Consider the following 14,945-nt stretch of genomic DNA (forward strand, 5'->3'; position numbering starts at 1 on the left):
TGGCAGCTTTTTAGGGAGACTTATAGTAAAGTGTATGCCATGAGCCTCATGGATTGTTTATAATTAATTAATCCCCCGATTGTTAGTGTAGGTAGGAATTCACTGAATTGATGAATATGCCAGATACCCACTGTATTATCTTTGGCTAACAATGCCTGGAAAAGACAACTTCTTACACCTAATCTTTTAGTTTAAAGCTTTATCTACAGCTTTTATTTATACGAATGTTCATATGAAGATATATGCCTTATATATCTTTTCTTCAAGGAGCTGCTGCCTCTAAGTTTGAACCTGCTGCTTAGACAAGTAGTTGTATAACAGCCCTGTTCCTCCTCCATACAGGGCAAGCTGCACATGAATTAAAAATACCATCCTTAAGTGCAAAATCTCCTCTGTGTATGTGCATACGCATGAAAGAGAGAAAGCAAGCGGGTTGACCCCATTACTTCATGGAGAGAGCGTAGGCTGATGCAAGAGAGCAGCATCAGCAACTAATCTGTACTGCTACCTCAAATAGAAGTGTAGTAAATACAGTATAGAATAGCAAGACTGCAGGGGTAGCAGCTATGATTCTACTTTTATGTCATGCATTGGCGTTCAGAGATACGAGACATTGACTCAAGTTGTCTCAGCTTGAAGAAGCACCTCCATTCTGCACATGCTGGAACAAGCATCACTGACAGAGTCCCTGACCAAGCTTGTCTATTCATAGAACTTTAATGAAAAATGGTTAGATGTCTCCCTGTTGCACAGAGTGCTGCCAAGATGCCAAACATAACCCTCTGACTAAGCAGCCTCCTGGCACTTTAATGCACATGTCACTTTGTCAAAAAACAAGAAAGTGTCAAAGTAGTATTTTGCTCAGTATTGTTTAGGCAGACTTTGAAAGGGTTTATTAGAATATTGTTAACAGGATTCCCAGTTTGACCAGAGAAGTGTTGAAATGATTGTACCTCCTGCTCTAGTTCTACCAAGCACAGAAGAGGTAATCACAAAGCTCTTGATTTGGAATGGGGAGAGAGGCTGGTTAGAAGATCTAGGGGCTGCATGCTCAGCTCTCATTGCAGTCACACCAAAGTGTTAGTTCCCTTTTCAAAACCCTTCAGTTGCTTCTTTTTGAATAGATAAAGTGTTTGCTTTAGTACTGAAAATATTTGCAAGTGTTTTATATTTTGTACAGTAGTATTTCAATGATTGGCTGGCTCCAAGAAACTGGAAAAAAATCAATCAATAATCCTAACACAGTGGAGAAGTTATTTCTATATACTAATGCTGTTGAGTATTCCTGATGCCGTGGGATTTGTAATGCCCATTCAAAATCCCCGCATTCCCATGACATTACTCCACAATGCATTTAGTGTAAAGGATGGATTATGCCTTGTCATATGCAATATATTACAAGCAGTTTGTGGGTTTTGGCTATAGAAAAAAAAAAAACAAGTGCATACTACTTCCTGTTTCATCAGTGATTCAGAAACTCTCCTGAAGTGGCGCATAGATTCCTTGCAGTTCTCCTGACATTGGAATTTAACCTTGGTGACACTGCAGGCGGCTGATACTCGAGGGCTGCAGCAAATGCAGTGTCACTGCACCAGCTTGCTTAAAAGACCTTGACTGCAGAGATGGTTGGAAAATCAAAGTAGCTTGGGGGATTTTTTTTAACACTTGCTTTGCAATCTGTCAGTTAAGCATGTGTGAGCAAGAAATTATAGAGTAAGGTCAATTGCTAAATGAAAAAAATACATCTTGTAACATCTTCAGAGACTGCAGCTTAATTAAATAATCCGGAAGAACAGTGTATGTTACTTCAGAAGCCTTAAACCAGGCTGTTACATACGGCATGGATTTTTAGATGCATCTTGATGGAGCATGCTCTTTTATTGCCTGTGCCAAATTAAAATTTGTACAGTGAGAAATGGGTTTATCCTCTGATTTGGAAAGATCCTGGATACTTCTGAATGTGATGTTAAGCAAAACTTGAGACTAGTGAGAAACACAGTGCAAAAGTGGGGTTTTAGTCCAGTCTTTTTTTTTATTCCTTGTATAACTGATTAAAATAGTTCTAGTGATTACTGGAAAACAATACAGGAAGAAAAAAAACACAACCAAACAAAACCCACCCCCCCCCCAAAAAAAAACCCACACACACAAAAGAAACTCACATTTTAAATGAGCAACAAAGAATTAGATAGAGATGTATCGGGCACCTATTTGACTCTTGCAAATTCACTTTGAAAATCAAAATGCCTGTAGTATAGCCATACTTGGTCCATATGTGCAAATCACGGTTATTTAAGCTCCTTCTGTTCTACCAACACCCAAGTGCTCTGTGATTTGACCTTAAGGTCAGAGCCTTTCTGCCTTTATAGCAACACCTGTGAAAAAAGTACAGATGAGAGAAAATATGGGTGAAATTGTGATGTTCCCCTGGCCTTTGCACTACGCTTTGCTGTAATCTGAGCTAGGTAATAAATGGAGAAGAGCTATTCAGAGCAGCCCTGAGGAAGAGAGGGGGCTGAGTGACTGAATTTAAGGACTTCAGCGTACATTTAGCACTCAAGGCTTTTCAGTTTCTTAAAGTTACTAATGGAACCTTTTTTTTTCATATTATTACCAATAAATATAAAGAATTAGAAAGTTTTAAAGACAGAATTCCAAAATACTACCCATTGTTTTCAAATACACAGAATGGACCTTTTGAGATGTTAATAAATTCTACAGTTACTGGCCTAGAAAAGCATTTTGGTTTTTTCTTTGTTTTATAGCATAGGCATCCCTAATCCAATGTAAATTGAAAAGAATACAATTATTGCATCAATCCTCAAATTTCTGCATGCTCCATAATAAACATTTTTGCAAAAAATTATTGTTTTAGCCGGCTCCATACCCTTAATCAGATCTAAAGATCAGTATGGATGTGTATGATTAGAAGGTAAACAAAATAAAATCAAACTTTTTAAACAATAAGAATATGGCTAGAAAGAGCCCACATATTTGATCATATGTTGTCGAGTAATAAAATTATTTTTTAGTGCACTTTCATTAGTTTTAGTTCCCTTGAATTGAAAACTAGAGGCATTCTGACAGGTATACTGGAAGGTATTGAAGTGTTAATCTCTGCAGGAATGGGTAGAGCTTCTGCAACATTTTGGTCACCTCGTGCCTCTGGCTGGCCATCCAAAATGACTTTCTTCCAGAACTCAGGACCATGATCACAGGAAGCGATGTTAATAATGGGATTTGGGTACACCGTAAAGTCTGTCTTAGGCTAAAAAGAGTGAAAAAAGGCTTAGTAGATACTGACAGTATTGGTTCTTGTGAATTTCACCTAACTTGGATTCTTATATATTTTTTTGCTTTAAGTAAATGTTTGTGCCACTCATTCTTTTAGGGTAATCAACAACTTAGTGAGGCTGAGAAGTCAGCTTGTTTGTGTTCAATGTAAACGTGTACCTAATAAAAGGTACCAAGTCTGACTTCCTTCAGTAATTGACAGTTGTCTTTCAAAAAAAAAAGAAGACAATTTGCACTCCCTTCTTTTTACTGCCCTTATTTAATTAAATGAAAGGTGTGGTAAAGTGTAGAAAATTTTAATTCCACAGTAAATCATAGTAATAGCTTCTCATTTAGTAAGGTTTAGCTGTGAAATTAGGGGTGTAATAGTTATCTCCATAACTAAGAACATCAATAAACATTTGCTCTTATAATAATAATTATACAACAAGCCACAGTCTAAATCTTCTTTTAAAGTTAACCTCAGTCCACAAGAGGAGGGAAGTCTGGGACTAATTCCGAGTTAACATGGATAGAGCTGAACCGCAGCATCTACCTCTGGAGATCAGTTTAAACTGGGAGACTAATACGCACAGACGTTTAGTACCCAGGTTGAACTTGGCATTATTAATACCTGTTTTATTTTAATGAACTGTAGCCTGATTGCTCCTAATGGCAATCCTGGCCTTTCAGTTGCCTGTCTTGGCAGCCATTGCATTGTTCATGGATGTCGAGAATTGTGTATTTACTCATAGATAGCTAAAGGAAATGTGCCAGTTTTACGATGAAGTCTCCAAATATAATTTGTGACATACCAGAAGATAACAGTCAATTCTTAATGCATTTAATTGGCATTTGCAAATACATACTTTATAGAGGATATTGCATCCTTGTCATTGTATTTATCTACCAAGCTTGTAATTTGAAAGACTATAGTAAGATTTGTTTGATAACATCTATTTTCAATAAAAACATATCAGCTGCTAATTGACTGTATTCAGGTCCTCTGAATTTCACATTTGCCAATTCCCAAATATTATTTTTTTCTCACCCAGAATCAATTTAGATCATCCACCTTGGAATGCTGGCACCACATGGACATTTTTCTAGCATTGCAGAACTGCCAGGGTTGTTACTATAAGTTAACAGCAGCAGGTGGGATATTTGCTTTGAGAATTGCACCGTAATTCTGGTGCCTAAGGCTCCCAGCATGTCGGAAGCAGCCTCGTCCCAGTGGATGTAACCACATTGTTAATTCTGAATTTTTTTTTCCAATGCACTGGAAGGCACCTTATTATACTCAAGAATAACCTATTTGCCATGATGAAAATAAATATTTATTAAGAATGTATACATTTCTCTCACATAGGGAGTTGAATGAGTCTCCTTAAAGTGTTACTACCTACAATTTGTTTCCAATATTCTTAAAAATTTTTCTAGTGCTGTTTTTGTTATGCGTCATTAATCTTTCTTAATTTATTCAGTTCCTTCATGAATTTTCAGGCACTGTTATTAATCACATTTCACAAAGTGCAATTTATTTCTCTGTACATAGCTTTTCTGATTTTTCAGAATTGTTCACTTTCACTTCAGTGCTAAGTATGGATAGGGTTTGAGCCAAAAATCTTCCCAGTTTTGTTGTGAAACTAGTACTCCTCGTTTATCAAATAAATTGTTCTTGAAGACCTTCCACTCCTATTTTTCTGTTTAGTTCCTCCCAGTCAGTTTCGTTAATTAACAACATTAAAAGGCAAGGACAGTTTTATTAAATCTGACTGATTTTAGTACTTTTAAATGTATTACCGTAATTCTGCAAGGAATTTCAGTAGTTCCAGCACTATCGTTACAACAGCTTAGTTACAAGTCATTTTGCAAAATCAGATGTTTGTCACCAGGTCTTGTGGCTTTCCCAGTGTTGGCCACTACTTTGAGATGTAATGAACTTCTAATTAATTTCTCATCCTTTTCTCTTCAGCAATTTTCCCTGCAGCATCAGGGGAGCTTAGTTTGAGTGAAGAACTACAGTTCTAACAACTCAAAATGAAATTAAATTATCTAATAAAATGGATGTGGCTGCTCAATGTCCCTTTAATCATTTATTATCTCTCCTCTTTATTTACTTCCTACAAATACAGAACTCCAGATTTATAGGAACTAAATCCCTACAAACTTAGACCAAGTTTATTTCTGTCATATCAGGTATCCTCCCACACCAGTGTTGATGCATCAAATTTGGTTGTAACCATTTTAACACCCAGGAAAGTACCTGACAAGACATGAACCAAGCGAGTTGCTTATACTACTTGATTAGCCAAAGTGGGAGTCTACAGTGTCTGGAGTTTCCCCAGATAAACCTGATTTATCCAGATTGGACAGCATGCTGTAGGGCAGGACACCTCAGAGCTGTCGTGCACGTGATGCAGTTACGATGAGTGACACTGACACAGTTTATGAAAAAACCCATCGTTTGTTTCTGGAAATCAGTCTCATTTCATTAGTTCTGTGTTATACAGCTGATTCTACTATGAAAAAAGAGCCTATCAGAAGTGAGTTTGAGGAGGGCTTTTTCTATTCCTGTGGTCATTTCAGCTCTTCATCTGAAAGTTTCTTCCCAATACCCTTCAAATATAATATGTTTGCACAAACCTTATCCCCCCTGCCCAAAAAAAGGTGTCTCAGGTAGAGGAAAAGCACATTACTTTAGCACTGCACAGGACAATAGAAGGTTGGACAGGCTTAGACTTCTGAGCCTTTTAAACCTTCATCACCAAATTATGTTTGACATGTTTTTTCCCCATATATGAAATGGAGAAGTTCAATGGGAGAACAAAGATTATATTTGTTTCTCAAATTCAGAATCTTATTCCAGATGAGAAACTCTTCTGAATTGGTTCAGAAATAGGTTTCCTTTAGTATAACCGTGGGAGGATAAATCTGTGGTAACTGCAAAAGTGTCTGGGGAAGGGTGTCAAGTCAACTTGACACAGGCCATCTTCTTTTTTTGCAAGCACTAACTAGTCAAGATTACGATGTTTTTCTTCCCATCGCATTTTATTCTGACAGATTAGGGATGCTCCAAGAACTAGCAGCATTTCTCCTAACAAACTTTTCATTTTCTACCAGTTTTTTTCTACTACCAGAACCATCTAAAACATCAGCATTTGCGTTCGTAAGCTCAGGGCATTCATTTCTTCTCACTGACATTAAATCTTTGCTCTTCTGCTGTTCCTTTGCTGGGGAGGCCTCTTCAGAGTTTAATTATTTTCCCACTCCAAAGGCAACTATCTTTTTTAATCATACATCATAAATCTAACAGATAAAAATCTTCCTTGCATCAACAGTTTTAAGCGTCTGGCACAGCTGACATTACATAACATAGAATTAGGTCATTTCCATTCTTTCTGTCTCTTACATTTTAAAATAGAAAATTATTTCTTAAACTATATTTTCCATGTCGCAAAGGCTTCTTTAGCAAAGAGATGATTTGTCCAAGCCAGCAGCAAATTGCATATGTCGTATCTCCGGACAGGGGCAGCGATGGGAGCGGTGAGGGCCAGGGTGCGGGTCTGCCTGCACCGCTGCTCTGCTCAAGTGCTACGTTTCATCCTTTGGCTCTGTTTTCACCTCTGCACACTCGCTATGGCCAGAGACCAACTAAGCATCTTTATGCTTTCATTTGCACTACCATATTCATGCTATCAGTTGTGATCGTGTTGAATATATAGCTCATGGTTCAGCAGTTCTCTGATCTGTTTTAATTCTTGAACTGTGATATGGAGGCAGAGAGGCAGTCCTTCAAATTTAATCTTACATACATTTTCTAATATTTATTTATGCAATTGAATTTTAAACAGGAATTTACAAGATTTTGGCTCAAACATTTAGATCAAGATGAATGCAGGATCCTAAGATTAGTATTTCTGTTGCCTGTGGTGGAGGACATGAGTTTACCTTTTACTTTTCTTTGTTGTGTATGTATTAGAAGGCCATAGATAAAAAAGAAAAGGTGCAGACTCAACCTAGTACATGCGCTGGCACAGAACCATGTTGTTTGGGTCCAGAAGCAGAGCAGCATATTGGTTTTAGAGCCACTATTGCTTCTGGTCCGGGCTGGCTCCCGCTTGGCCAGTTGGGGCATTTCTGTTACCAGTGCTGCAGAATCAGCCACAAGGCACCAGTTTGCAACAGGAATCAGAGCTGCTAACAGTGTGTGATTAACAGTTGCAGTGGCTGCTGAGATTCATCATTTAATTATGTATTATTCCGTGCTAGTTTGTCAGGTATTTTTCTAAAAGGCATGAAATGCGGTAGCTGGGAAAGCACAACATCAGGTGTGTGTTATCTGTCCTGGCAAGTAACGTCAAGTCACTGGGAGGGGAGGACGCCTTGGTCTGGGACATGGAGTGAGTAAACAACATGCAAACTAAGCGTGACATACTAAGGTAGACTTGCAGATCGATTTAGTGCGGGTTCTTGTTGTTCTCTAATGCTTGTATGAAAGCAGAGCCTGAAAGCTAAAGTTTGCTGCCTTACTGCGTGTACAGAGTATGTTATATCCCCTACCATAAAGAATATGGTCTGTTTTTTCCTAGTTTCTGACAAACTCTGATGTTTGCAAGGATTAATTATTCCTTTAGCTCTTTAAAGAGGGATAAAAACAGTAATGGAACAGAAAGACATTAAGTGTTTTAGTATTCAAAACTTTGTGTTCTCTAGCTCAAATTAACTAGCAAGATATCTTAAAAAGAAAAAAGCTTTATTTGGGATTAGGAATTCTCTCATTTTATAAATAGCTGTGACACAATATCAGCTTAGTTTTGTGACTCCTAGACAGGACAGAGTATAACATTTCAGATAAGTCTGATAAATCAGATAAGACTGGCCCAAAAAAAGATTAGCTGTGGAATAGTAACTCTGCAGTGCAGCTAAACTCTAGTGTAGAGTTGCTGTTTCTCACACCTGCCACACAGATGCAAATTTATTGAGCTTTAGACACAAATACTGATTTCCAGAAAAATACATGAAATGTGATAATTTTTTTCCTAAGTTTCCCACTCAAGACAAGTTTTTCTGTATGCATTATTTAAGCAGCCACCCCGATACTCCGACACTGAATACATGAAATCCTGTTATCCAGATCAGTGACCCAGAATGTCTACTCTCCCTAGCCTCAGCATCCTCCCAAGTATTACCTTCCATTAGGGAAGGCAGGAACACAGCAATTTTACCCAAATAATCTTAAGTATCTGACGCTACTGTAATCCTGAGAATAACACAGGTGAATGAAGAGGAACTCCAAACCTGTTACATTCATGAACTGCTTCCTGACATCCAGCAACACCAAACATCTGTTAAAGCTCCCGGGACATCCTCAGCAAGACTAAAAAATAAATCTAGCCTAAAAGGCCATGTTGGTCTCTGTCCTCAAGGGAAACGAAGGAAAGGATTGCTAGTTACAGCAGTCCCCAGCTTATCACTGCAACTCGAACATGACTAACAACAGTTCCGTCTGGACCCAAGCAGTATTATGATTATTTCCACACTATTTATAGTAAGTTTGTATTTGTAAAACAGTATCATTGATCCCTAAATAGTCTTAAATATAGTCAAATACAGAATAGTATATATTCAGCTGTAGAGTTGTGTGTGAGGGTTCTTAAAATGGACAGCTTAGTTTTTCCTCACAACCTCCCCAAGATACAAGTCAATAAAACTGCAGCCATTGACTTAGTTGTAACACGAGAAGATGATTAATTGACTGACCACTGCAAATCTGTGGATGATTCTCCACATCCGCCAGCCTCACTGTCTGCACAAGGACGCTTACATTCAACTCTGGTTTTGAATATCCATTGTGCCAGTGCAGGTAAATAATTGATTATCCCTTTACCCTCTGCTGCTATGCCCTGTATGTGGAGGCATTTGAAAAAGCATAGGAAGAAATCAGAATTAAATATGACAGAAATTTAGATAGAAAAAGGAAGATATTGGGGATAAATCCTAAGGAGCTTACCTTAAATTTGACTGTACTGATTTAAATTTCCTGACACGTCATTACAGTTGGGTGTGGTCTGGGGAGTGGAGGTTGTTCTGGCACAGCTGTATTCAGGAGTTACAAACCAGGAAGCTAATGTCAATAAATATCCCACTGATCCCCAAGTGTGGGTTTTCTGGACATAACAGTGTACGGGCAAAGAACTGCTGACAACATCCAATTCAAACAAGCAGTTGGTCTGTCCATATGTTCCAAAAATCATGCAAAATTTGAGATGTCTGTGATTTTAAAAGATAGCTGAAGCATCTCATAACAAGATACGATTTTGAGGTTGCTGTTGCTTTGCATAAGGTTGTGGGAGCCTGACTGCGCTGCATGCATGGGCAAGAAAAGGCAGCTGCCTTTTAAAATACTGACTGGTCTGACAGTGTCCTGTAACTTTGCATTTGAGCCCATCTGCCAAAAGAAGGAATTAGTGAGAAGTGTGAAGAACCTGATCCTAAAAAGAAAAACAGCATCCAGCCCCACAACACTAAATTCCATCCAGTGTAGCACAGGTAAAATACTTGCCCAGGTGAGTCAGGGTGGGGTAGTGAAAGGGCAGCTGGAGTGACTGAGGGGATGGAGAATTAAGATGAAAGACTTGAGGCCAACTGAGCTCTGCTCTATTACCTTCTTAAGCTTCAGCTTCCGATGTTCCTTCAAATTATAGGAACAAACAAGTGGGTTTGAAGGCTTAGTGCAACTGTATGGCTATAATACTGCTTTAATCTATTTCTCTTTGAAAAGGAGGGAGAGTAAGGCAGAGGAAAGAAACTGTGCAAGGTGTTTGACAACAAAGAGTGCAGGGACCTTTGAGCTCTTTGAGGGTCAATTAGCCAGAAAACGTGCTAAAGACTACATGCTCTATTGGATTATTGGCCAAAGAATTAGCCCAAAGCAATCAAAGTGGCCCCATTGCCTGACTACAGAGAGGCAATTACAGATTTTGAAGACATGCTACAGAAGCTTTAATTAGAGATATTATTTCTACATCACTGAACACTGGAAATTAAATTCTTACTTGCAGCCATGAGAAGTAGCTTTTGTCTTTCACTCGCCTGTAGTATATCAGCACAGGACATGGCTGGCTTCAGCGTCTCCTTCACAAACGCATATTGTATTTCACCCCACCCCTTCTCATAACTACCAGTTATAACATTGACACATTGGGAGGTGGATTTCCATCGCTAGACATTCTGGCTTCCTCTGGCGTTATGTAGGTCTCTATCAGCAAGGACAACACAATCTCTGACTACATTTCGAGGTGAAGTTTATGAGATACTATTTGTGTGCACAGCAGAAAGGATTAAATATATCAGCAGTAATAAATATGTTATCCTTAAAATGGAAGGTAGAGTAAACTACAATTCTGAAATGAATTTTGGCTCTCACTGTAGCTGATAGTAAACCAACCAGACCTAGAAAAGCGGCCTTTCAGTATAATTACACCAGCAGCAAATGCAGCCCCTTCCTAGCACACCTGCTGCTAACGGTGCCTCCAGGGGTGGGTTGGTGGCTCCCTGACTACCACAGGCTCTCTCCAGGAAGACCATGCTCTTCACCACCATACCCTTCTTGAGGATATTACATACACAGGCAGGACAAACTCCACTGTCAACTTTTAACTCCTGCTCAAAAGCTGAGGTCACAGCTGCTGACTTTTCAGTGAAGGTGCCCTTTGCACTTCTTTTGGCATCAAGACTTAATTGAAGCTTAAGAGTGCAGGGCTTCGGTTTATGGTGCAATTCATTCAAATGAGATAACAGTGTTTGTATTTTTTGCTGATTCCCCACACATGCAAGTAGCATAAGCACATGTCTTTCATACAGCCTCGATTCTCAGTCTGGAGTTTTATAATTTACTTCAGGAATTGACATGATAGTCCAGTCCATAACATATGCACTGCTAGAAATGTATAACACCATTGCTATTTGCTAGATAATACAAGAAACATGCAAATCAGGAAAAAAGAATGCTTACCTTTGTTTCCCAGTAATGTTGGCAAGTCCTCCGTTTGCTGTCCTGCTCTGTGGGTTGCTCAGGTCCTCCTGCAACCCATGGTTGTCCTCAACACACTGAGGTTCTTCCAGCTCAGGTCTCCTTTTCTAGTCATGGTTTGTCCCTCAGTCAAAGCGCTCCCCCCAGCTACAACATGCTCATTTCTTCCCCCCACCCCCCTTCTCCAATTTTTCATGTTTCTTCTGAGTTTTGTCTTTCTTTATGTGCTTCCCTTCCGATGTCTGATTTTTCTTAATCTGAAGTTTATATTTACATCAAATTCTGGTGCCCTGGCAGAGACACACAGACCAACACCACCCAGTCTCAGGCATGAGCCAACCTCCTTCCCTTACCGTGTGAGGTCAAAGGGAGGGGTGCACCTGTGGGGTGCAGTCCGGGGGCCCATTTCCAGGCAGGAATACACTTTGAGCATTTCATAGTGCAGCCAATTATCATAATAATAGTTTCCTTATTTTAACTAGAGTTCATAAACTCTCTGTAAACCTATTCTTCAGCTTATGTTTCTTTGGTGCAATAGCTAAGTGTTGGCTGAATGGATGGGACCCCTAAAGCTTTTAACAGGTTATTTCATTTTTATTTGCTTATTATCTGATCTCTTCCAGTCATGGAATAACACCTGCCAGTGCCATGCCTGCACAGCACCATGCATGCTAGTGAGTGCACTGGGAAATAACCAGCATTTCAGGGTTAGTCTAACTGGAAATGGGGATGTGATTTGAGGGCCCTGCTTCCTGCACTGTGGGGAGCCAACTGTTGCCCCTTGATATTCATCATGTATTTGCCTCTTCACCTGCAAGGATGCGCAAAGTAAAATAAAGAACATCATGGTCCAGCACTGGTTGCTGCATATGAGATGAAAAATGTGGCTGAGTGCCTAATGCGCAGCCTGGAGTGGTATATCCAGCACCACAGGGAATGTATGGTCTCACGGTCAGGGCTTCAGCCAAAGCAGCAGCACGTCCCCCTGTCCCGGTGACGGCCACCACCTCCCTGCCGCTGTGACTCGCTGCTTCAGTTCACTTGTTATGTGAAGCTGTGCTGTCGGCTCATGGAAAGAGGGGATAAATTTTATTGGCGTTAAGATTCTAGCTAACATAACACTGTGTGCCCTAAGCATTAAGCCATTTCATACTTTCCAATATAATGTGTCATGCATTCCCATCAGTTCTCAAAATTTATCACAAATGCATCTTATTTAGTTACATGCCAGGCAACATCTGCTGAAGTTAGCCTTCTACAGTAGACCAGTAGTGGTGGATGTGAGGGTCAGGTAAGGTTTTGAGACCCCCATCACCTGTCCACTTGCTGCCCAACTTCTCACTGGAAACCGACCGCTGGTGATGCCCCGATAGCCGAGCATTTCGTGTGCCTAGAAACATAACGTGGTTTCACACATCAGGAAGCGCCACAGACCTTGGAAACAGCCTTTGATAGACTGACTGGGTGCAGTATTATTTTAGACCCCATCCAGATGTCCAAAACAAGTTTGAAAACAGTTAAGTCTCATGATATAATTGAGTCTAGATGTGCAAGAAGATAAAGGAACTTTCCCAAGGCTACACACAAGGCAACTCAGAAGAACAGACAAATCAGACTCACAGCTTTTTAACTAACCATATTGTCAAAGCTCTTTTTTCCTATAATTTTTTAGCAGGGTATCATGCCAGCATTATTAACTTCTGCTTGGTTCTTGCTCTTGTGCCAATTTAAGCTCACAGTCAAGTTTCTAAAAGAGTCTCATTGTGTGCTGCTCACATCCATGGTACAATACGAGCTTTATTCAGAAATAGGAAAGCCTTTACCACTAACTACAAGGGTACTTTATTTTTAGATTATGTTTTCACCCACAATCTGCAGAGTGATCTGTATGTGTGACATTTGTTTGTTTTCTAAATTTGTTACATCAAGTTTTATTTTAACACTTGTTTTGGATAGTGCATCTTGGCAGTGGCAAGTGTCTGTATGGCTGGAGTCACGTGCCAGAAACAGCCAGGGGCTGCATAATGTCACTTTTGTGTGCCCAGTGTACATAGTTGGTTTGCACTTGTAGCCAAAACTGGAATGGGGTGATTTAAAAGATACTTATTCCGAATGCTTTTTGAAACAGCCTTTACATAATGTTACTGTGATCATTTACTACTGCCGTCAGATTTCACAAGGCAGCCAAAATTGAGGTACACATTGAAGTTAATTTGCCCTTGCAGCGAGTTGGACAAGAAGAAGATCTAATTACTGATCTTACTCTTGTAGCTGCAAGTCATGACTACAAACCTCACAGGAGACACTTCTGAAATGAACTATTTCCACTGGGGAGATAACGAAGAATGTATCTCTGGGCCTGACCACCAGTGATCAGTGTCATGAAGACGTTCCTGAGGTTTGAGGTTAATCTGGCCCTTTATTGCCTTGATTAAATAGCACCTTGTAAACACAGTAAGACATCCTGGTCTGGTCCTGAACCTTGAGTAGGATTTGAAGCAACCGTAGAGTAAGTTGCCATGAGGAAATAGTTGCAGTTCTTTAGCAGGAGGCAGAGGATGCCAAAGGGCTTACTTACCCCTTAGATGACAGCAAGCTTTATTTTCTAAATGGAGTAAGGTAAGAAACATTCAGGTGTTAAATAACCAAAGCCTGCAAAAGTTCTTCATTTCAGTATTCCTCTGACTTACCTGTGCTAATTTCTGTTACAGGACTAACATAGTCAAAACAGCTGGAGTGTGAAAAATGCCAGCTCTCTGGGCTTCACATTTTATTTTTAACTCAAAGTGTGTCCTCATTCCCTATCAGTCGTGACAACTGTTAATGTGAGAAAGTGAGAGCCGCTTCTTAGCATCTCAGCACAGAAAAGGGTTTAATACTGAGAGCTTTGTTCTCCAAGTTAAATGCCTATTGACTTCTTTAGCCCAGAGAAATATTGATTTTTCTCTCACTTTCTTTACAGGCTCTGCTTTCTTTCCTGGTCGCTGTGCTGAGATCTTTGCCAAAGGTCAAAGCATTGGGAAACTTGGAGTCCTACACCCCGATGTTATCACCAAGTTTGAGCTCACCATGCCGTGCTCTGCCCTAGAGATCAATATCGAGCCCTTCGTGTGAAGACGGGACTTTTATCCTCCTGCAGCCATTCGCTGTCACATGCAGCACCCCCTGCTCCTCCGTCTTTCTCTGCAGGGGATGTCCGCTTACGCTTTTATTTTCCAATAAACTAGAAAAACAGCCTGGCTCCCTGGATAAATGTTCCTTACAGCGCAATTTGGCTACCTAGTAAGAATGTGGCATCCCAGACTAGACTGTGCCCTCAGTATTTTTAAAGGGCATGGGGAGGAAAGAAACAAGTTGGGTAAAAGCCCGGTGTTCTACAAGAGAAATGTAATGGCAGAGCACATGATTAGTTTTCAAAATCAGAAATGTTCCACAGACACAGCTTCATACTGTAACTGATTATGGCTGCATAACAGGAATCTCATTCTTTTCTTATTGCATGAAATAAGATAATTGATTAGAGCAAATGTTGAGTGAATGTGAGCAGAACTAAGGAGTTGAGCTTTTATTCTGTACGGTTGTCATGTGCTCATCAATGGCTGGGGGAGGAAAATAAACTTGTTTCATGAAAACCAGA

General features: G+C 39.8%; 1 protein-coding gene and 1 long non-coding RNA gene across 2 annotated transcripts in view; one reads left to right on the forward strand and one right to left on the reverse strand.

Moving 5' to 3' along the window:
- Positions 1 to 11,441, reverse strand: part of LOC110355131 (uncharacterized) — a 32,110-nt gene extending 20,669 nt beyond the window's left edge. The window contains exon 1 of the long non-coding RNA XR_010474718.1: positions 11,291 to 11,441. This is a non-coding gene — a long non-coding RNA (uncharacterized LOC110355131). The remainder of the gene's footprint in view (positions 1 to 11,290) is intronic.
- The window catches only part of FARSB (phenylalanyl-tRNA synthetase subunit beta), a 36,751-nt gene extending 21,806 nt beyond the window's left edge, over positions 1 to 14,945 (forward strand). The window contains exon 17 of the mRNA XM_065074102.1: positions 14,271 to 14,945. Coding sequence (XP_064930174.1) covers positions 14,271 to 14,422 — 152 coding nt within the window. The 3' untranslated portion in view covers positions 14,423 to 14,945. The remainder of the gene's footprint in view (positions 1 to 14,270) is intronic.

The sequence above is a fragment of the Columba livia genome, chromosome 9 (genome assembly GCF_036013475.1).
Source record: "Columba livia isolate bColLiv1 breed racing homer chromosome 9, bColLiv1.pat.W.v2, whole genome shotgun sequence".
Classification (NCBI taxonomy): Eukaryota; Metazoa; Chordata; class Aves; order Columbiformes; family Columbidae; genus Columba; species Columba livia.